Below are 22837 nucleotides of genomic sequence, written 5' to 3'. Positions count from 1 at the left end.
GTATACGGTGTAAGGAAGGGGTCCAGTTTCCACTTTCTGCATATGGCTAGCTGGTTTTCCCAGGACCATTTATTAAATAGGGAATCCTTTACCCATTGCTTGTTTTTGTCAGGTTTGTCAAAGATGAGATGGTTGTAGATGTGTGGTGTTATTTCTGAGGCCTCTTCTGTTCCATTGGTCTATGTATCTGTTTTGGTACCAGTACCGTGCTGTTTTGGTTACTGTAGCCTTGTAGCGTAGTTTGAAATAAGGTAGTGTGATGCCTCCAGCTTTGTTCTTTTTGCTTAGGATTGTCTTGGCTATATGGGTTCTTTTTTGGTTCCATATGAAATTTAAAGTAGTTTTTTTCTACTTCTGTAATAAAAGTCAATGGTAGCTTGATGGGAATAGCATTGAATTTATAAATTACTTTGGGCAGTATGGCCATTTTAATATAAAAATTTATTTTTTTAAAAAAGCAATTAAGTGTCCATTTCTGTTTCCCAAGAAAATTATAAAAAGTATGCAGAGGGCTCTAGAGAGGGAAATGAAGTATCTAGAAGAGAAGGGAAGGAAAAAGTTAAATCAAGAGGAGGATGCTCAAGATGAGGCTAAAAGATGAGCACCAGGGAAGATGAATAGTATCTGAAGGAGGGGGAATTGTGAGATAACTGGTAGCTACAAATTGAACTCCTGATTTCTTGATGAATTGGGAATATGAGAGGAGGTAAGGCTGCCCTTCCGTAAGGGCAGATCAAGAGTTGTCATGCCAGGGAGACTATTCTACCTAAAATTCTGTGGTACTATTTCATATTTAAGTATGTTGTGTATGTTAAAAGGGCACATATTTGAAGTGTTCAGCTCTTAGTTTTCACTACTAACCACCTATTTAACCAGCACTCAGCTTAAGAATAACATTACTAGTACTACAAATACTTCCCTTGTGCAACTTTGCAAATATTAAACCCCAAAATCCTATGTTCCATTTTAAGTCGAGACAACCTGTAAGTGAATGGGAGGGAAAGATTTGGCACCAGGTTTTTTGTTTGTTTTTGGTTTTTGTTTGTTTTTTAAATTTTCACCTGGTTCTTATTAAGTGTGGAAGGACCATGGTTCTTGACCTTCCTTAGATTTGTGGATCTTAATTCTTAGAAAATTGCATTTGCAAAATATTGTGCCAGGGCCTTGTTTCTGTGTAAAAACCTCAAGAGGTCTTTAAAGTAGTACAGTTAAGAGACTATGGTGCTTCAACTAAGGCAGTGGGAATGTGAGAAAGAGAAGGATTTTAGAAATATTTATAAACAGTGAAATTTCGTTGCTAATTGGATGAGAAAACTAAGGAAGAGTAAAGATTCAAAGTCAGTTTGGGTGGTTGGTGTTCTTATTCAGTGAGACAGGACAAAAAAGTGTACCTTGTATGGAATGAGGCGATCACTAATATTTTGAATGTCTGTTTGTCTGTGAGATAGTAAAGATGTCCAGAGGCAATTGCGGATATAGATATGGTGCTCAGGAAAAAGAACTGGGCTAGAAATGGATTTAGGAATTCACCAGTGTTTAGATATGAATGGATTAAACTTTAAGGAAAGAATATAGCAAGAAAAGAAGTCCAGAGATGGAATCCTAGGGCCTACCTGTTTAGTGGGTAGGCAAGGTGCAAAGGAAGCAGGAACAACCAGAAGTATAGGAAACCCAACATGTAATGATAACTTCTGTTGGAAAGTGATCCAGAAGCGTGCTGCAGAGAGACTGAGGAAGGGCTGAAGAGTGTCTTTTGGATTTGATAATTAGTCATTAATGGGTTTCTGTAAGAACAAATTCTAGAGTTAGGAAGAGCTAGTTTTCAGGGGGCTAAATAGTGTAGAGAGTAGATCATCAGCTCCCAAATATGTTCAATTCTTGACAAAAATTATTCTACATTCAAGTGGTAAAAATAATGATAATATAATATCCTTGTTAAAAAAAGATAAATTGATTATTAGAGACCTTTGTTCTGAAAGTATGCACTTTTCTAAAAAAAAAGCTAAGTCGTTTTTTGAAATAATAGTGATTTGGGAGGATAGTCTGTTACATTTATGCCTTTACTTAAAATAAATGGCAGTCCTTTATTGGTTATTCTTTTTACTTGCTTAATTTTACTGTTCTATAAAGTTAGAGAATAAAAATAGATTACTCATCTGTGACTATAAAGAGGGCTGTAGATGGAGATTTTTAAAAAATTGAGTAGATAGCCAGTTGAGGGAGAGGAGTGTTTTATGGCCCCAGGTAGGTAGTAGGGGTGGGTTGATTGGTTTATTTGAATTTAAGGCCATCTATAATCATAATGCACAGACAAACAAAAGAGAGACATTTGCTTTACTGCACAAGTGGGACAAGATCAGTTAACTTGTATTTTAAAAATTTAAGAATACCTGCAAGGTGTTATGTCAGTTTGATAGTTGCGTCAAGCAGCACTTTATCATCAAGGAGACTTGAAGGCTTGAGGAATGCATAGTAAGCCACATGTGTTACATACGACGGGGAAAAAAATCACCCAACTTTCCAGAACACTGAGTTTTGATTGTGTGATTTCATTCACACAAATAAAACATGGTGTGTGCGTCTTGCACGTGTTGTTGCCTATCTGGGAGCCATGCGCTAAGAACAGGTTTCTCATGTTAGTCCACTGGCTGAAGTAAGTCCCCACATAACATGACAGTCATTGTGTCCCTGCAACCCAGAAGTGCACTCTGAACAGGACAGAGTAACAGAGCAGGAGAAGGAAAAGTTGTACGTAGCTGCAGAGGCTGCCTTGACCTTGATTATCTTAGGAGGGCAGAATACATTTCTCTGACACCTGAGACCCTGGGCTACTGCCTAGCCCTAGCTATTCTGAACTGCCAAAAGAATTAGTGCTATGTTTAGAAAATGCCCTATTTTTCATCTGCCACACTACTCAGCCCGGCTGAGTCTGTGCGTGTATGTAAGTCTTTTTGAGAACTAGGTAAAGAATTTTGAGCTTTTATTTGTCCCAAGCGCTTGCCTATCAAGTTGCAATGAAACAGACTTTATTAAGATGGTAAATGGCTATGCTGCAAACAAGGAGTTGTTTGTTGTTTTCTCTAGTCTAAAGATGTCACGTCTACTCACCTACTCCACCAACAAAAGGCCAGGTGCTACAATGGATTGCTATTATAGACACTTAGCTGGCTCCTGGTTCTCTCCTTGGTCCTCTACATTCTAGAAAGTAATTTTTAGCGTTGCTCTTATGTTATTCTTTCCTTAAATGTCATCCACAGTTCCCTATTTCTCATCACTTCAAGGCAAGACTTTCTAAAATACCTCTGCCCATCCATGTGCCACTCCATTATGGGAAATCAGCCTCACCATTCCAGGTTGATTTCCCATAATTCTCTCAACTCATAGTTTGTACTGTAGTAAGGACACATAATTCATGGTCATTCTCACTCATGAGCCTTTACCTTTCTTCAAGAGCCAGTTGACAGGGAAAACTAATATTTATTCACTACTTATGTATCTGGCACTGTACATAAAATATTGCCCTCACTACAAGCCTCTTTTACAGATGTGAAGACTGAGGCTCACAGAGACTATGTTTCCCAAGATCATGTAACTAATAATAAAGTGCCTTCAGCTAATCCTTCCTCTTCCATAAAGTATTCCTTCCCTTTTGATCTCAGCATCTAGCCTATGCCACCGCAGTTTAGCACATTATTGTGTACAATTTTCTTTGTTTTCTGACTGCATGCTTGTCTTCCTCATTTCCATGGTAAGCATAGAAGGACCATGTAGTATCTTTACAGTGCTGAGCATACAGTATGTGCTGCAAGAGTACTTGCTGGCTGGTTTTTATGTATGTTATACATATTGATGCCCAGTACTGAGTGCTTTAGATTATTTCAAGAGGCTTAGACTGCTTTCCAGCCAGAATACCATGTTTATATGAGCAGCAGAAAAAGAGTTGTGACTGGCTGTATTGAGCTTTGCATCCCTTCTCTTCTTAATTTGTCGTCTCTACAAATTGGGCTTTGGGATTGGTAGCATTGCGTGAGCCCTCCAGGCTACATTAAGCATGGGCAATTTATCTTTTACTCTAGAAATGTAACAAATATTGTTCCAAGGGCAGGTTCACAATTCTTTATCTGAAAGCCTTGAGGCCATATGTGCTTTGGAAATCAGAATTTTGTCAGATTTTAGAGAGTAAATATATTGCTTGTGCTATATATTGTATAACTCCCTCTTTAGGGTCTGAGGAAGCACCTGCAATCAAGCGTGTTAATATTGCTGCATCTCATCAAATGGAGTAAAGATAACAGATAGGTTCAGGTCAGGTTTTGCCACCAAATAATTTACTAAAACTTACGAGAAAACTTTTGGTCTTCAGAGTTTTTAGATTTCAGAATTGTGAATAAGAGATTGTGAACTTGTTATTGAGATGTATTAACTTATTTGTTCTTTCAACAATATGTGATCATGTACTTTTTCTTTTTTTGGTGATGAAGAAACTGAACAGCAGAAAGGTATAATGTGTCCAAGGTCACATGGCTAGTAAGTGACAGGGCCAGCATTTGAATCTATGCTGTCTGACTCCAGAACCTGTGCTTTGAAGAACCCTGAGTACTCCCACCTAAGAGGACTTTGCAAATCACACTAGCCTAAATCTCACCACCAACTGGTTATGTGACCTTGGAAAACTTCCTTAGCATGCTGGACCCCAATTTTCTCCTGTGTCGCTGTGAGTGACATCTAGACGGCAGCTGGAGTATTTCATTCCAGGAGGGCTAAATCAGATGATCTGGAACTCCCATTTCTGCTTTGCCTAAAGCTCACTCCAAGATTTCTGCAAGTTTCTAGAAGCTTATCTTCTCACTGTCAGGGTTGTTTTTTGTTTCTCCTAAATTAATTCACATTATGAATCATTACGAATCATCTCAGTATCTTGTTTTTATAAAGCATGATGTAGACTCAAATGAGAAACTCAGTTTTTCCTCACAAGAAGACAGTATCTTTAGATTGCTTAATAATAGCTATCCTCCTTCTCAAAAGCCCGTCACCTCCTCACAATTACATATTGCCCTAGCTTCTTTCCTGCCTCCTCCCTTTCCTTTTTCATTTCTTCCTCTCTTCCCTCATTTTCTTGCTCATTCCCTTCCTTCTTTCCCTCTTCCCTCTTCAGAGCAAAAACAAATTCCTCTTTTTCTTCTTTCCAGAACTTAGTCATTTGTGTGTGTGTGTGGCCTTAGTTCTTGATAGCTTCAAAATGTCATTCTCCCAGTGACTTATGGACGTATTTTCTTACACACAGGCAGTATCCTGTGTGTGAATTCCCTTCTTTTGTTCTCCTGTGATGTCCAACCTAAATGTCATCTCCCTTTCCTACACTCAGACATCTGATTCTACACCCTGACTCTCCTTCCCACTTACCAACCCCCAGTCAATGGTTTGTGTATTTCTTGCTTAGCTATTTAAGCTTACTTGTCTGGTGTGCCCTAAAGCTGAAATTTCTCTATTTTTCATGCTAGTTCCAGGTTTTAGTTTTAGTAGGTGTTTAATAACTACTAAAATGAATCTGACAAAGTAACCAAAGCTGGAAAACCACTAAATACTCACTCAGAAATCACAGCGAAATTGAAGTCTGTAGCCTTATAAAACACTTGTCTGCATATTATCCTGAAAGGAGGAAATTACTGGGATTGAGATTTTAAAGACAACTGTAGTCCTTTAATAGGGAAAATATATCAGATGATAGCCAAGAAAATGCATTATATAAATCCTCATTCCCAGTAAAATGTAATTCAGTCTTGACAAAAATATACAAGTAACTCATCCTTGATTATAAATTCATGCTTAACTGATAAGAATCTAAGAGGTTTCTTTAGATACCTCTTAAAATATCTAAAGAATTCAGCGATGCTGAGTAAGATCTAGATAAAAGTTATCTGGAAGAAAAGCTTTGTCTCACAAGGTGTTACCAACCAGCTTTTAGGACAGCTTGGCACATAGTAGGATATGAAATGCTTGATGATTGACTGAAATGTACAAGGAGAAATGTACAAGACTTATGCCATGGGTGGCAGAGATATTGAATACAGCCTGTCATCTTGCCCTGTAAGATCTCTGGCTGTGTGTCCATTTTTTGAGCAAGAGACCTAGTTTAGAAGACATGAATTTTAATCTCTCAGCTCTACCATAAATGTTTGACCCTCAGTAAGTAATTTTACTTCTCTGGGCTTTGTTTTATCATCTGTAAAATGAAAACTGTGGGCTTAATAGATCTCTAATATAGGCTTGAGTTGCTTGGATGAATATAGTTGTTTTTAGAAAAGTAATGACAAGTACATGGAAATAAACATTCAAATACTGTAGAGGGCAGGTAATAAGGAAAAGTCATTTCTCCTGCGCCCCCACTCCCAGGTCTTTCTCCTTAAGAGAAAGCCCCTTTGGCTAATTCTGTCTTATTCCTCTAAATAATATGTTAAGCCTCTGTTACTTCATTTGTTAATCTATACAATACCATTTGTCTTTGTATTATTCAAGGTAAGAAATTTAGCATACTATCATCAATATTTTAATTTTAGATATATATTTTAATGATTTATATCCTTTTCCTTTATTACTCAAATAGAATTAAAGCACTATTTCTTAACCGATCAGTTTTAAGTAGTATTCCTGAGTCTCTTTGCTTTCCTCCACTTCTCCTCCCCCTTATATTTCCCAGCTTCTGTCAGTTAAATCATTACTTTTACATTGTCCAAAGCCATAATATTTAAATTATCTTTTATAACTCTGGTTGTCTTAAGTGCTTTAACTGTGGGTTAATTCTGAAAATTGAAAGTCAATACAGTATCATTATGTGAATATTATTTACTGCAAAACTACGAAATGTACCTGGACGTGCAGATGACAAGGTAGTCCTGTTTCACCAAATCTGGGCCACTTGAAGAGGAATGCTCCAAGCATTGAAGTCACATGAATTATCTTATTACACTCCACAAGTTGCTCAAAATCATTCTACATTTTTAGCTGTCTTCATATTGTGAATGGCTTTAAATTTTCAAATACCCTCAAACTGGAAATTTAGATTGGTAGTTCTCAAACTTGACTGTACATTGGAATCAGAGGGAACTTAAAGAAATCTAATAGTTAGAGGATTGTAGGTCTAGAGTTTCTGATTTAATTGAGCTGGGGTGTGGCCTGAGAATCTGAGTTTTTAAAATTTTGTGACTTGATTCCACTGAATAGCCAGAGTTGAAGACCTTTACTGCTGAAACCCAGTCATGTCTAGTAGAGTCAAAAGTAATGAAATACACTGAGTCTTTGGACAACAAGAGCAGAAAAGTGAAACCCGATAGCAGCTGAAGGTTTATAGAATATTTATTTCTTTTTTGGTTGCAGCTATCTGCTTCCCAACCTACCACTGCTAAGACTGTTTCATAAGATGAACTTCTCTACACTCAGCTAATGAGGTGTTTCAATCAGCAGTTGTTCTTTGGATGAGGAGCTGATACTGTTTTAAAGCCTATTATTTTCTTGGGTGGGTATTCTGGAGCATGGGGAGCTGAAAGTGTTGCAACGAAACTGCTGTGTGAAATTTGATCAGGTCCTTGGTATTCATTTTTATGTTTCAATAACTGATTTGGTTTTTTCCCCCATTGTACTTAAGATTTAACGTGTTGTATTTCCAGCAGTTCAAATCTAATTGTGTCGAATTTCCAGGATTGGAGGAAAAGTTGCTCCCATTCAACCCTCCTACTAGAAGCGCTGGAGCTAGGCTGGCGAGCATTGAACCCTAGTAGGTGTAGCAGGCTGTGAAGAGCGACTGGGTGGAAGCAGCCCCGGAAGAGCCCGTGTGAATGTACTGTCCTTTGGCTGCCTGGCAGTTAGCCTAGAAGACAAATATGGGAAAGGAGACGAGTTAGAGTAAATGTGACCCCACCTTGACCCTGTCTACTTCTCACGGGAAACCAGCCAAACCTTCACTCAGATTTTCTTCTTTTTACAGCGATGTTGCTGAATATTGCTGCTGATACCATCCCCTTCTATGAAGTGTCTCCCCTATTTATCCCAGTTTTCTGAGCATTTCTTTGGTAAGGTTGAGGTTTGTGTCAGTTACTGGGGAAATCTCTGTTCAGTACCAACAATATTGCAGCAGCAGTACTGGAAACTGAAGTTGAGAAATTTCTCATTAGTATAGTACACTATACCAAAAGAAAAACATGTTTATTTTAAAAATATTTCCATTTTTGACCTATATTGGTCTAGAAGAATATGTAATTTTTATTTAGTTGTTATCATAGTATCATTTGCTTTCCTGTATACATTCCAGTTAAAGATAAATTCAGAATTATGAAACTTATGACAATATTTGAATGCCACTCAGTGGTACCACTTCTTCCAGTCAGTGTTGCTATTGTCTGTTGTCTCCAGGACTTATTTCTACATTTTACATCAATGGTTCTCCAAGTGTGTTTCATGGTCTACCAGCATCCCTTAGGAACATGTTAGAAATAGAAATTCCCTGGCCTTACCCCAGACCTACTGAATTAGAAACTCAGTGGTTGAGACCCATAACCTGCATTTTTAACAAGCGCTTCAAGTGGGGGTAGGAAAAATCAAAAGAGGTTGCTAATAGGTACAAAAATACAGTCAGAGAGAAGGAGTAAGTTCCAGTGTTCAATAGAACAGTAAGGTGATTATAGTAAACGATGATTTATTACCTATTTTAAAATAGCTAGAAGAGAAGATTTGGAATGTTCCCAACTCAAAGAAATAATAAATATTTGGAGTGAATACCCTAATTATCCTGATTTGATCATTAAACATTATATGCATATATAAAAAATCACAGATGCCCCATAAATGTATACAATTATTATGTGTAAATATAAAAGATTACAACAAAACCAAGTCCTTCAGGTGATTCAGATCCACACTGGAGCTTGGGAAGCACCATCCTTGATGATAAACTCAGCTTCCCTTCTTCTGTGTGGATGTCCCTATGACCTGTGCTTTCATAATCCCTCCATCACGTGAGCTAGGTCTCCTCAATCCATCAGCCATGCAGCAGCGCCGCTGCACTCTGCTTTCCACAGTCAAGGTAAAGCACTACTTTGAAAATCTCATACCTCTCTTATGCCTGTGAGATGATTATTTAGATTCCTTGGAGCCTTCCTTCCCTTTAGGGCCTCATCACCACACTTCTGACTACTCTTGATTCCTTGCCTAGCTTCCTCTATGGTCAGCAAGCTAACAGAGGCTATCGGTAAAGTTTGTCACTATTCTATCTTCCTATTAAACTTTCACTCTTCTACCCTGCTATTTTGCGTTCAGGTTTATCTGAATCTTCCTGCACGCTTTAGACAGCTGTTAGGAAAATTCAGGAATGAAGCTACCACACACTCACTCTTATTTCAGCTGCACCTTACCTGATGCTTGACCATGTGTGGCCATAATGTGTGATCAATTTCCTAGCAAGTCCCTTTAACTGCTTTTCTACCCTTTCCGACTGTCAGTATTGAAATTTCCATTTCTTCATCATTCTCAGCAGATACCCTCAACTGTAATCAGTCATCAACTGCTACATCTCTTAACTTATATAGAGCTGATTCCAACCACATTCTCTTTTCTGCCTCTTCCCTCCTTTTTGTCTTACACCAGCTATGCCACCTATGCTTAATATTGAGTCTCATGCAGTCCTGCTCCTCTAAGTTCTTCTCCACTCAATTATCCCCACTCTACTCATCTTTACTGTCTCCTCTGGCTCCTCTTTCTTTACATTTAAGCATGCCAAGCTCTCTCCTATTTGGCTAAACTCCAAGCTTCCTGGAGGACATGGCTATGTCTGATTTGTTCACCCCAGTTCTTGGCTCATAAAGTGTATTTTTTAAATTTTGGTTATTATTTGAATAAAAACTTCGTTAGTCCCCATTTCTCCTGGCAACCTTTCTGGGTCTTTTTCTGAACAGCTTCTCGAATGGGCACCTTCCCTTTCCTCTTTATTGAAGCTGTTTCAGTGAGGGTCACTGATATGCTCCTAAATGCCTATCTCAGTGTCTTTTCTTGGCCTTTGTTTTGAATCTCTCTATAGCATGTTATTATTAGCCCTTTGAAATTCTTTACTTGGCTGGGTGCGGTGGCTCACGTCTGTAATCTCAGCACTTTGGGAGGTTGAGGTGGGCAGATCACCTGAGGTCAGGAGTTTGAGACCAGCATGGCCAACATGGTGAAACCCCATCTCTACTAAAAAAAATACAGAAATTAGCCAGATATGGTAGTGCCTGCCTGTAGTCCCAGCTGCTCAGGAGGCTGAGGCAGAAGAATTGCTTGAATCCAGGAGGTGGAGGTTGCAGCGAGCTGAGATTGTGCCACTGTACTCCAGCCTGGGTGACAGAGTAACACTCCATCTCAAAACAAACAAACAAACACAAAAGAAAGAAAAATAAATTCTTCACTCTTTGTTCCCAGAATGCTTGGTTCACCCTATGATATAATTGCTGCTTTTCTTGGTTGCTTCTCTTCTTCATCTTCCCAAAATAAAAAGTATCCTAGGTTCAGTTCTTGGTCCTCTTATCTCCTTCTCTCTGAAGTGTTTCTGTTGAAATTGTCCTTCAGTCTCCTCTCATCAACTATACTACCAGTGTGGATAATTCAAAACTCTCTCTAGCCTCAATCCTCATACTGACCTCTACTGCCACATTTTCAAATGCCTAATAGACACTAATAGAAGTAGATACCTACTTGGCCCGAAGAAAACAATGCTTCTCCATGTCAGAAAGTCAAGCCCCAAATGTGAACACCATCAAGTAGATAAGAGGTAACAGCATCTTACCACGGCCCGCTTCATAAAAGCCTCCTGGGTTGCCTCCTTGTTTGCAGCTTTGCCACCCCAGGCAGCCAGTGCACTGGCCTGCAGGGCCCGTCCATAAGAGAAACTTAGTTTCCAGGGCTTTGGTAGAGGGCAAAGGTTGATAGCATTGAGGTTGAGAGTAGCATCCTCTTCACTCATGCCACCAGACAAAAAGCAGATACCTGGTAGGAGAGAAGCCATTTCACTCTATTAGTCCCACCTTATGTACCCTTCTTGAGAAAGCAAGCAATGAACCTACCAGAAAAGTAATGTCTCAGTCTTTTCTCTGCTTAATTTGCCTGAACCGTGTCAGAGAAATCAGTTTGCTTTTGCTGAAGCTAGTTGGGCTAGAGAGAAAAGTTTGAAATACATAAGGAAGGCAGTGAAATGTTGAAGAAATACATGGATTGTGGGCATCTGGGCAGACTTGGGATGCTTGGTATTCTGAAGTGTGAGGAGAAGTGCTGGCTGCCTGTGAGATAACAGAGGTTTGTTTCATGAATAGAAGCAGATTTCTTGACAAACACAAAGCTTGTAGCTCTCCAAAGAATGAGGGCTAAGTCCTTGAGTTAGAGAAGAAAGAAGTCCTTACCAGGAACAGCTGCAGGAACGGTACGGTGGAGAGCTGTTACGGTGGCCATAGCCACTTGCTCTGGAGTATACTTCTTGGTGCAGGCGTGTCCAGCAGTCACCATGTTGGGCTTTAGCAGGGTGCCCTCCAGGTAAACATGATGGTCATTCAGGGCCTTGTAGACAGCAGCCAGGACCTGAAGGACAAGGGGTCCCACCAGGTGAAACTCAAAGCTAGACTTAGAGTCACCTGATGTTGGCACATTTACACTGCAGGGAGGCAGGATGAAGGAATTCTCATTTGCTGCTTGGCAAAAGCTTCTGAGCCAGCCTCCAGGCCTCATCAGACCAATGTGTTGCAATCCATAGCCACTGAGCACAACCAAACTGGCCTGTCTTCATCACCCCTAATCTAGCTTCTCATTCACTGCATGAATGACGGGCATGGCTCTGCTTCCTAGAAGCCCTTCATTCCTTTCTTTCTATTACTCCCATGGTCAATGTCATTCCTTATTGAGACTGCATTGCTTCAGTTATTTGGGGTCATCTAAACAGGCCTCCACTGACCATGTTTATAGAAGCTGAGTAGTCATATAAGCATACATTTTAGAGGCGCAAGTGCTTTTAGATTGCATTTCAGTGCACATAATTTTCCAAGTAGGGAAACTAAGGTCAGATGACATTATGACTCTCCTACTTTCTCACAGTGTGTGAATAGAACCACCCTCTTTCAGATATACTGTGGCTAATTTAGAAAGTCAGATGGAATAAAGTACTCTCTAATTACATCTTCTCATTTGAGCCATGTGTCTTATTTTAAAATTTCTTTGTGTACATGTAATCTAATTGAAGTCAAAAGAGATAATATGACTTGCCCAAGATCCCACAAGTGGAAACGTGGATTCTCCCACGCAAGTCTTGGTGCTGCAACTCCTGTGCTTTTTCTATATGGAGCATACCATGTACCAAAAAAGTGAAGGGCTGATGAGCACCTCCCTACCTTCTCAATGCTATCCATCCTAAAGACTACTTCAAATGTAACAGCTGTTATATGCTAAGTAACAACTGTTACCTAAAACAAAGATTTTTTCAGCTAGAATTGGGAACTTCATATTTAAAACTTACCTTCTCAGTAACATATTGGCAGTGTTCCAGGTCATGGTCTCCATCAGGAAGTACCTCTGGTTCAACAATAGGTACCAGTCCATTCTAAAAAGGAAAATCAGGGAAACAAAAGTGAAGCTGTGCTCACTGTTATCCTTTCCTTAGGAGGAGATTCAACAGTTGCAATTGATATAAATTGAAGCCATTAGGGAGAAATACTATATAGGTGACTTAAAGGCAGTAGAATTTTTCAGAATGGGTAAAAAGTAAATACAAACCCATAATTTCTGTATCTCTTTCTAGAGACTATGCTAGGTGCCTCAGAACCTAGCTACTGCCTTTTTAGGGCATCTAAGCATAAATCCTTAAGAAAGATGTCTCTAAGGTGGGTTAGTGAGGAAATTCAAGCGGTGTTTATAGTTCTAATTGGGAATCCCAGCTGTCCACAACTCTAGTAACCCCAACATAGTACTCACAGAAGCAAATCAAACTTAACTTGGACCCAGAGACATTTTAGTATGTGTTAGAAACTTTAGCATCTGGTCACCATCCTCCATGGAATTATTTGGATTGGAATTCGGTCAGAGCTGTCACTCTTCAGCTAGGAATCTAAGAGGATCATGTCTTGGATATTACGGAGTATAGACAACCAAGTTCCCTGGCCTCAAAAGCCCTATCACTTATAAGACAGCTTTTGGAACTTTGACAGAGGGCAGCAGTTGATGACATTATCCTTTGAACTCATAGCTTAGTTGGACTCCTACTGGCTTCTGGAACCAAATCTCTCCCTACCACAGTTGGCTATAGCAACCGTTGTGAAAAATGCCACTAGGATATACTGGTGACAGAAAAGGAGGTCCATGTGTAGTTACAGTATAATTGAAAAGAAAAGCTCTGAAGAGCTTTTCTAGCCTACTGTTTTTTAGCCCAAGGGGAAGGCAGAGCACCTGCTGACAGATGCTGGCGTAGCGAGCCAGGGCATTGGCGTTTTCCTGGATAGCGAGGCTGGATGGACACTGGTCGGCAATCCTCAGCACAGCACGCCATTTCCCAAAGTCAGCGCCATCTTTCTTGTACTGAGCACAGCGCTCTGAGAGGCCGTCAAGCCCTGCAAGTCACAAAAGAGAGAAAGGCTTCTTCACACCTTTGTAACAGATCCATGGGGTCTCTCATAAAGTGAAAGAGTTCTCCCTTGGCTAAGCTTTCAATCCACTGAGCTTGACGACTGAAAACAGCCAAGCATATCAGCATTAATCACAACACTGAACCAGAAGACCTAGATTTAATAAATAGTGTTTTGATATATATACTATATCAAAACTATATATATACATACTATATATGTACATACTATATATACTATGTATATACATACAAAACTATATATACATACTATAGTGTTTTGATATACATACTATATCAAAACTATATATATACATACTATATATGTATGATATACATACTATCTACTCCATATCTAGATAGAAGAAACCAATAGTTCATATGATACTCATTTTACAAATGTGGAAACTGAGGCTCCTAATGGTTAAGAGACTTTACCAAGTTTGAACTGCTGAAGAGTGACAGAGCTGGGATTCAAATTCTGCTTAGCTAACACAATGTTGTGAGTTAATGCTTGTCTACTTGGGCTTGTCTACTTGCAAAATTATCTAGGTAGCATGTGATAGAACCAGGATTCAAACCCAGGTGTGTCTGACCTCAAAGTGTGGGACCTTTCCACTCTGCTGCTGCTAAATATTTTTATAAAAGTAATACTTCCAGGTGCAGAGTATAATCTTCTTTATCCAAGGTACTGTGGTAAGCACCTTATATACATTGTGTAAATTAATCCCCACAACAGTTACTCCATTTCGAGATAGGAGAACTGAGGGTCAGAATATTTCAGTAACCGGCCCAAGGTCACAGTTGTTAAATGGAGGAGCTGGTATTGAAAATCAGGTATGTGTGGCTCGAAGACCAGTGTAATAGTTGTATTTTGTTTTCCCTTGCTTACTTCTTTACTTGCCTTCATTTCTAGCTTATACTGGCATGATTTATCTCAGTGGGCAATATCCTTACCTTGAATGGTGGTTTCTTTGTTTGTTCCTGCAAGGGGAGCACTTCCTTGGTCTAACTGTGGATACAAATAATTAGCAAATAATTAACAGGTGTCAGATGTCAGGAAAACACAAGCAGAACTCTTGGAACTAACTAATAGTTTGCATCTTTTACAGACCAAGGAGTTGAATTAGGAAAGTGTATGAGTCATTGTGGGGGACCCAGTTCAGTCCATAGCAGAAGGGAAGTTACCTGGAAGGTACAATGTGAGAGTGTCTACCCTAACATTTATTGAGCACCTGCATACACCAGGTATTGTGTTAGTACAGGAGGTAAAGAGAATTAAGGATACAACCTCTATTCTCTACATAGCAAAAGTCAAAGTCATGAGCTCGAGAATTCACCTAAACTGGCTCTGACCTTGCCTTGCTGTGTGGGCAAGTTATGTTACTCTTTGTAGTTCAGTTTTCCCACTTCATCTCTAAATAAGGTTGATAATTGAGTCTACTACCAGAAGTTATGAGAATTAAATGAGTGCTTGGAATGGTAAACACTCTTATTCAATGGATACTAGTTTTCACTTTTGAGAATTTTATGCACTATTGGAAGACCTAGTTATAAGATAGAGTAGTAAATGCTTTAATAATTATAATAGTTACCATTAACTGAATAATTATGCAACATAAACTTTTTCTTTTCTTTTTTTTTTTTTTTTGAGACAGGGTCTCACTCTGTCATCCAGGCTGGAATGCAGTGGTATGACCACAGCTCACTCCAGCTTCAACCTCCAGTGCTCAGGTGATCAATCTTTCCACCTCAGCCTCCTGAGTATCTGGGACTACAGGTATGCACCAACACACCTGGCTACTATTTTTTTATTTTTAGTAGAGACAAGGTCTCGTTGTATTGCTCAGTCTGGTCTCAAACTCCTGAGCTCAAGCGACCCTCTTGCCTTTGGCTTCCAAAGTACTGGGATTACAGCCATAAGCAACCATGTCCAGCCTAGAAACTTTTAGTCATTTCATCCCTGTGAGAACATCATGAGGTAGATTCCCATTTTAAGAAATGAGATTGAGATGCAAAGAGATTAAGAATGTGTAGAAAACTTGAGTGAAAGAAGAGGGCACTGGAGGAAAAATCTAGAAGAAGATCTGGTTCTCTGTGGGAAGATGATGATGGAAAAGGGTGAGAAGAGAAATTAGATGAGGAGAATGTTCAGAGTGTTGGCCCCACTCTTGCCAGTGTGCTAGGAGTTTGCCTAGGACAAAGCAGATGTGAGGTGTGAATGGAGGTGTTCACCTTGATTCCCACCACGATCCCCTTTTCCTTGAGGATGTTTCTGAGCAGCTTTCCCTGGCTGCCCTTCTGGTAGAGGGTCTCATGGAAAAGGATCACACCCCCGATGCTCTGGTTAATGGAACTGTCCACAGAGAAGAGGATTTCTCGGAACTGCCGGCGATTCTCTTCGGTGTTTTCCACCTTGATCCTCTGCAGGCGGTTCCCCATGGTACCTATGGTGGGAGGGCCGAGTGCAGCATAAGGAGCAAGCCAGGGCTTTCCTGTCAGCCTTCTCCACATCATCTCAGAGACCCTCACCACGGTGGAAAGTAAGACTCCCTTTCTTTTTTCAGATAGTCAAAGTTCTTGCCTCAATTTTTTGTGTTCCAGGGAGAAGACCCTGGTTGCTATCGGGTTGCTGGTTAGGGAGTGTGTGGGCTGGGCATATAGAGGTCAGAGTGGAAGCCACCATCAGGTCCAGGTGGATATGTAAGGCCCTCAGGCCTCTTTAGTCTCCCTGTTCCAGTCCTCAGTCTCTCTGGATGTACATACAGAAGGAGGGATGGGGCATGCTCTTGATTCTCAGGGTTCTGTTGTTTTATGGCAGATTGTGCAACTCTGCCACAGCTTTCCCTTGTGCCATCCTGAGTTTCTCCCATCCATAAGCCCTGTCCTATTCCAGATGCAGATACTTTCCTGCCCTTCCTGACTGGACTGACTTTAAACTGACTTCTCACTAGCAGCAGATGCCTATGTATCTGACTTTACGCTAGTTGTTAAGTTTCTGGCCTTACTACAAGGCTGGATTCAAATGACCCGTGGCAAAGGGCCTTAAAATGAAGGGCTTGAGCCTCTTTCCTTGGCTTTCAGGAATGTGCTTACCACTTACAGGACTCAAAAGTTCTATGCTTACTGAGTCTTCTGCTCCCACTCCTGTGTACATAAACCTTTACTTCCATAAAGAATATGATTATCAAGCTGTTTTTGCTAAGTGTAGAAAAACTAATATGTTGTTACATGATGGGACTCCTTTTTACACTCACCTACAGATTCATCTGCAGCCAGGATCCCCTTTCCATTGGCAACAATGCTATGGGCAATTTCTGAGAGCTCCTTCTTCTGCTCTGGGGTGAGGGCTGGAAATCGGTGGGCCATCGCGACAGGTCTGGAAAAGAGTGTAGGAGAGTTGTGCACAGAACCATGGGTGGCTCGGATGGTTGCATGATCAAGACAGTTGGCGGTGCAGACATGCTATGCAGACTGCTGTGACACCTCTGGCCCATTTCCACGGCTGGATAAACAAATGAGGTGTGTTTTTTCCCTGTCACTTATTAGTTGCAATTAGCCACAATGAATGAAGGTGGGATGCTGAATGTTCATGGTGATCCAAGACAGAATGCTTTCCAGGAGACCTTTGGAATCACTAATCCAAACACTGAATGAACTAATTAGTGACCCACTAAAATACAACTAATAGAGGGAACTGCAGTAACGGACTGTCTCTCTGTTCTGTGGACTCCTGGTGCCACTGTATTTCCCTAATGGCTTGAGGCCAGGACAATGACGCTCTTGGCCTCTGCAGTTATCCTCCACTTTGCTCTGTTAGTTGTAGTTCCAACAGATTATTCTCCAGGCAACAAGCTTGAAAGGATAAATCTATACATAGTCTTGAAGCTAACTTCCCTTCAGCCTCGGACTACAGAGGGTTGGGTGCAAGTTTCTTTTTCCTTATATTCAACCATCTATGAAACCACTTGGGGCAGACCAGAGAGGATGTTTCCTAAGTGCCTCTGGGCTCAGGTTTCTCACTGCCTATGAGGATGCTAAAGTTGTTTGGCAGTCCCTGCTCCAGCTTCACTGCTTTAGCAAGGGGAGACTCTGGCTTGAAGACCCCCTAACTAAGCAGCCTCCATACTGGTAGTGCTCTGAAGGGGATCGTTGCTCCTGTTTGGCTGCCTCTTTGGGTTAATCTTGAAAATGCAAGCTCAAAGAGACCTCACTTTGGGTGTCACAAAGAGTGCTTTTTGCATAGATTGGGCTACCAAAGGAAAAATGGTAGTGAAGATTATCTTGGGTACCTTCCTATCCAATCCCCAGGTCTCCTCCTTTCTCTCATCTTCTCTCCCTCCAATACACTCAGCACAGGGTGGATGTTTACATATTACTTCCTGGAAGCCCAGGGACACCTCAGGTCTCATTTGATCCACTGGCAATGAGGTAATTATAGCAGGTATTATATTCATTAATTAATGAGCAAGCTAAGACTTAGAGAAGCTAACTGACTTGTTCAAGGTCCCAGCTAGGATGAAGCAGAGTCCCTATCCAGTCCTATCCTCATGACAAATGTATTTCTCCACACTTTCTGCATCCCTTTGGGGTAGGCTGTCAGTACTCTGTCCCTTGATATAAAGAGTCAGTGGCCACTGAACTAATTCATGAGAAGGTATAACTGATGACCTCATTGTTGCCTCTCCATTTCAACAGAGGTTCTTTTCTTAATCCAAAAGAATGAAACTACAGCGCTGTTACTGGGGTAATAGGACAAGCTAGTGGGTAAGAATTTCTAGAGAAGGTGACCTTCTAAGGCCCATTATGTTCCAGCCGCCAACACAGCGTCTTTGCCCTGTTTATATATTAGCCTCCAATATTGGAGTAAAAGATTTTTAGCTTTGGACCTGGCCTTCAGATCATCATGCTGAAAAAAGCCAACCTGGAGGTGATCTTCAGAGCAAGGTGCAAACTTCCTCTCTCAGTTTAGGCATTTGCACAAAGAAGTTGACAATTACAGAAAAAGAAAGATGTTTTCTTAATGAAACAAAAGAAAAAATCAACCCAATATTAATAATAACAAGTGATCATGTATTGTCAAGCACTCTGCTAATGGCTTTACATGCACTATATAATTTTTCTTCAAAATAATCCCAGAAGGTGGTTGGGCTCTTTTTCCCTCCCATTTAAGAGATTAAGAAAGAATATAAGAGAGTGTAAATTACTTGTCCAAGGACAAATAGCTAATAAAGCATCAAGTTGAGATAAGCGGCAGCACTCCTTTCCATTCAAGGGAAAGAGTGAGTTTGATGGAAAAAAAAAAATGGCCTTTGGATGATTCCTAACGTCCTTGATGACACCCCAGAGTACCTTAGGCTGTGGGTGATTACACCATGGACATTACTTATTCATAAACATCTGATACATTCATGTAGAGGCTTGCTGCTAGTAGATCAGACAGACCTAGGTTTAAGGACCATCTCTGCCTAATCTAACTGGAACCTCAGGCAAGTCAAGCAGCTTCCTGAGTCTCAGTTTACTATGGATTAAATGGTGATAATCACTATTCTGGTTGTCTCTTTGCCAGGTAATGCAAATACAAGCTGTGAACACCTTGCTCACTGTAGTTGCTCAAAATATGTTTGTTAAATTGCATGATAAACATGACAAAGCTTTACGAAGCACTATAAAATGCAGTGTATTACTAATTCTCTTTTTTTAGTAAAAAAAAGAAAAAAATCACCTAAGGGGCCTCTATGTTTCTATTTACTACCTATTTCCAAACTATTTTCTTCAATCTGGGTGTGCTGACCCAACCAGAATAACAGTGAAAAGGTCAATTCAAACTAATACTGTTTACAGGGAGTTAAACTTCCACAGCGGGATTAAAGGTCTGTGCCACGTTAGCACAAATGTCGCCTCTCTGTTAATCATAAAACAGGGTCACAGGCCAATGTTCACCACAGGGAGACAGGAGGCCAGCCTGGGATGGGTAATGACACGGAACAATTTCAGTACTTCTAAGCCTCTGCTCTCTGAGGTCTCAAGCCAACTTTTTTCAGTGTGATGGAAAGTTGTTCACATTATATTATTAAACAAAAAACAAGTTTCAGAGAAGTATGCAATATACTCCTATTTTTTAATTAGAAAATGACATATACCCATATTGTTTGTGTGTCTACGGAAAGAAAGAGCAACAACTCTGGAGTTACCTCTGAAGAATGCGGTAGGGTGGAGAGATTCTCACATTTCTTTTCTTTTTCTTTCTTTCTTTTTTGTTTTCTGAGACAGGGTCTTGCTCTGTTGCCTAGCCTGGAGTGCATTGGCACGATCATGACTCACTGAAGCCTCATCCTCCTGGGCTCAAGAGATCTTCCCACCTCAGACACCAAGCAGCTGAAAACTGCAGGCACCTATCACCGTGCCCAGCTATTTTTTTTTTTTTTTTTTAATTTTTGGTATAAACAAAGTCTTGCTATGTTGCCCAGGGTTTTCTTGAACTCCTGAGTTCATGTGATCCTCCCACCTTGGCCTCCCAAAGTGCTGGGATTACAGGCGTAAGCCACTGCACCCAGCCACATTTCATTTTATACATTTTTTATCACACACTTTATTACATATGTGTAACAGGTAAAATGTATATAAATCTGGAGGAAAGTTGTATTAACAACAGAAGGTAACCACAGAAAAACAGAGCTACAAATGACCTCAGAGATATTTGTGTAAACCCTGTCACTTTAGAGATGAGGAAAGCCAGAGAGACTGTCTCATGTGCCAGAGAGACTGTCTGATGTGCCTTCTAAGTTGTGATGTTCTAGGATTGCAAGTTACATCCTACTGGCTTATGACTTGAAATTCTATTTCTAATCCTTCAGCAAAATAGCAGATAGAATCCTATAGTATGTTTCCTTCTACCTTCCTTGAAGACGTTCTGTGAAAACATAATTATTTGTAACATGGATATTTAATTCCTGGAGAAATAGAAGGCAGCAGAAAGTTCATTTGCTTCTCTATGTGCAAGACAAATGGATTTTTAAGGCAAATATGAGGAGGCTTATTTATTGAAAGCCTGTGATTTCTAGGCATTGCATGCAACACTTTTGTATATGATGCATGAAGATGCCCATAGCTTCATTATCCACTCCAATGTCCCAGTGACAAGTGCAGTGGAATGATCAAGGGTAGCCCTAGGACAGCCTGATTTCCAGTGCCCTTCAACACATGTGGAGCAGCCCAGAACAAGTCCTGAATGGTGCTCTTTCCTCTAAACTTGGACTGAAGCCAAAGGACTTCTTAGCTATTCAGCATTTCCCCATTCCCTGCCCCAGTATCTCTGGCTCTAACCCGGGCCTGGGTGCTACCCAGATGTACCTTAGCTAAAGTGATGAACAGCAGGGCAGCAGAGTTCAAGCTCTGGTGCATCCAAATTGTCTAATGGAGCCCCAGGTAACTGTTTAAAGAGAAGTTATTTTTTAAAAAGGCAACGTATTCTCACAAATGCCTATTTTTCAGAGAGTAGAGCAAATGTATCAAAATACACAACTTTTTGATTCCTACTATCTTAAGCTGTAGGGTCTTCACAATGTCTGGGGCCAGCAGGAAATGTTCTGGAAAGTTTCAGACATGAAGGGTTTGGAAATTCATAATCAAATGACGACTATGCTCTGTGAAGTTTCCAACCCTGTTGCATTTCCTCATTTGAGCAGTGGGTGAAGGCAAAGGGTAAAACACTCCAAGGGTTTGTTTCTGTGACAAAGAAACTTCAGTGTCAGTACCAGTAGGTGTGGTAAGAGAATGTAGAAAATGACATAAGACAATTGATATGTAAATAAATCGCTAAAATAAGTAGTTGTTATGAAAAAAGAGTTGAGAGTTGAAATGAACAGGAATCTCAAAAACTGATTAGAACCTAACGATAGGAGTGTTCAAGTTGTTTTTCCTAGTTCAGAGACTCACAAGGGCCTCATTCAGGTAACACATGTAACTGGCAATCAATCTTGGGCATTTTGCCACCTCTCAAAAAGCCAGGAAAGGTGTGAATGAGCGTTTATGCTTAGAGAGAGGAAAACAAGCATTTCCCTCCAAGCAGAGCCATTACGTTTTCAGCCACCGTCAAGTTTTTCCCGAAAACAAAGGCAAACCAATCTTCCCTTCTACAGGCTTAGTGCTATTATTAACCCCTTATTCACTGGTGCAGTCCAGGTATACAAAGGAAGCTTTTTTACGTACAGTTTGGGAGAGAAGAGTCCTCCTGGATATCAAAAGCTGTGAGTGAGGCAGCAACTGCCAAATAAGACAGATCTTTGGTAACACACAATTTTTATAGACTTCTCATTAAAGTTTTTTTTTTTTCCCAATGTTTGCCCTCCCCTTTCTACCTTGACCTAGTAGGGAGGTGTTTATTCAACACCTCCGATTGGCTCATAAACAACCAATCCTTAAAATCATGCCCATACACTCCTTATACTCATAGAATGTTAAAGCTGCAAGGAATGTCTTTAGACCATGGAGTTCCTAATATAGACTCTCCATTTCACAGATGAGGAAACTGAGGCAAGGAAGATTAGGAGATTCCCCTAAGTCATGCAGCTAGTCAATGACGGAGCTCTAGGGTCCATTAAATGATAGTAGGAAGGCTGTTAGCTTAGCTGTAACACTTACAAAACACATGAACTTGGTGAAGGTTTTTGGTTTTATTTTTTACTTGTCTGAGCCTTTATTTTCTTCTCTGTAAAGTGGGATCTTGATTTCATAGTACCATTAAGTGAGTTTGTATAGGGTTTGTGTGCAATAGGCATTCAAGAATCATTATTTCCAAATTAGACAATGATATATATATATATGTTTGTTTGTTTGTTTGTTTGTTTGTTTTTGAGATGGAGTCTTTCTCTGTTGCCCAGGCTGGAGTGCAGTGGCACGATTTCAGCTCATTGCAAGCTCTGCCTCCCGGGTTCACGCCATTCTCCTGCCTCAGCGTCCTGAGTAGCTGGAACTACAGGCGCCCGCCACCCGCCCAGCTAATTTTTTGTATTTTTGGTAGAGACTGGGTTTTACCATGTTAGCCAGGATGGTCTCGATCACCTGACCTCATGATCCACCCGCCTCGGCGTCCCAAAGTGCTGGGATTACAGGTGTGAGCCACCGCGCCCAGACAATCAATGCTATATTTTTATTATTTATCTTCAATATATCATTAATAGCCAATTCCAACAATTTATTATATAATTTATAGTT

General features: G+C 40.4%; 1 protein-coding gene across 1 annotated transcript; it reads right to left on the bottom strand.

Annotated features, from left to right (window-relative positions):
• Positions 1 to 7335: 7335 nt before the first annotated feature.
• ALDOB (aldolase, fructose-bisphosphate B) lies at positions 7336 to 21948 on the bottom strand. The gene is made up of 9 exons (XM_023202578.2): positions 21833 to 21948; positions 16879 to 17000; positions 15857 to 16068; positions 14579 to 14633; positions 13447 to 13607; positions 12521 to 12604; positions 11418 to 11592; positions 10808 to 11007; positions 7336 to 7864 (listed from the first exon to the last, which is right to left on the bottom strand). Exons 2-9 carry the CDS (start codon positions 16988 to 16990, stop codon positions 7769 to 7771), a joined length of 1095 nt encoding a protein of 364 aa, XP_023058346.2. The 5' UTR covers positions 16991 to 17000; positions 21833 to 21948; the 3' UTR covers positions 7336 to 7768.
• Positions 21949 to 22837: the final 889 nt, after the last annotated feature.

The sequence above is a fragment of the Piliocolobus tephrosceles genome, chromosome 14 (genome assembly GCF_002776525.5).
Source record: "Piliocolobus tephrosceles isolate RC106 chromosome 14, ASM277652v3, whole genome shotgun sequence".
Taxonomy (NCBI): domain Eukaryota; kingdom Metazoa; phylum Chordata; class Mammalia; order Primates; family Cercopithecidae; genus Piliocolobus; species Piliocolobus tephrosceles.
Note: the sequence above shows the minus strand (reverse complement) of the source record. Positions and strands in the feature narration are given on the sequence as shown.

Bases quoted from the DNA above. Each gene is read 5' to 3' on its own strand.
- ALDOB (XM_023202578.2), bottom strand. From the start codon at position 16,990: ATGGCCCACCGATTTCCAGCCCTCACCCCAGAGCAGAAGAAGGAGCTC. The intron at 14,634-15,856 runs GTGAACACCTCC...TTGTATCCACAG, and splicing joins GGATCGTGGTGGGAATCAAG to TTAGACCAAGGAAGTGCTCC. The intron at 7,865-10,807 runs GTAAGATGCTGT...TTTGTCTTCTAG, and splicing joins CTTTTATGAAGCGGGCCGTG to GCTAACTGCCAGGCAGCCAA.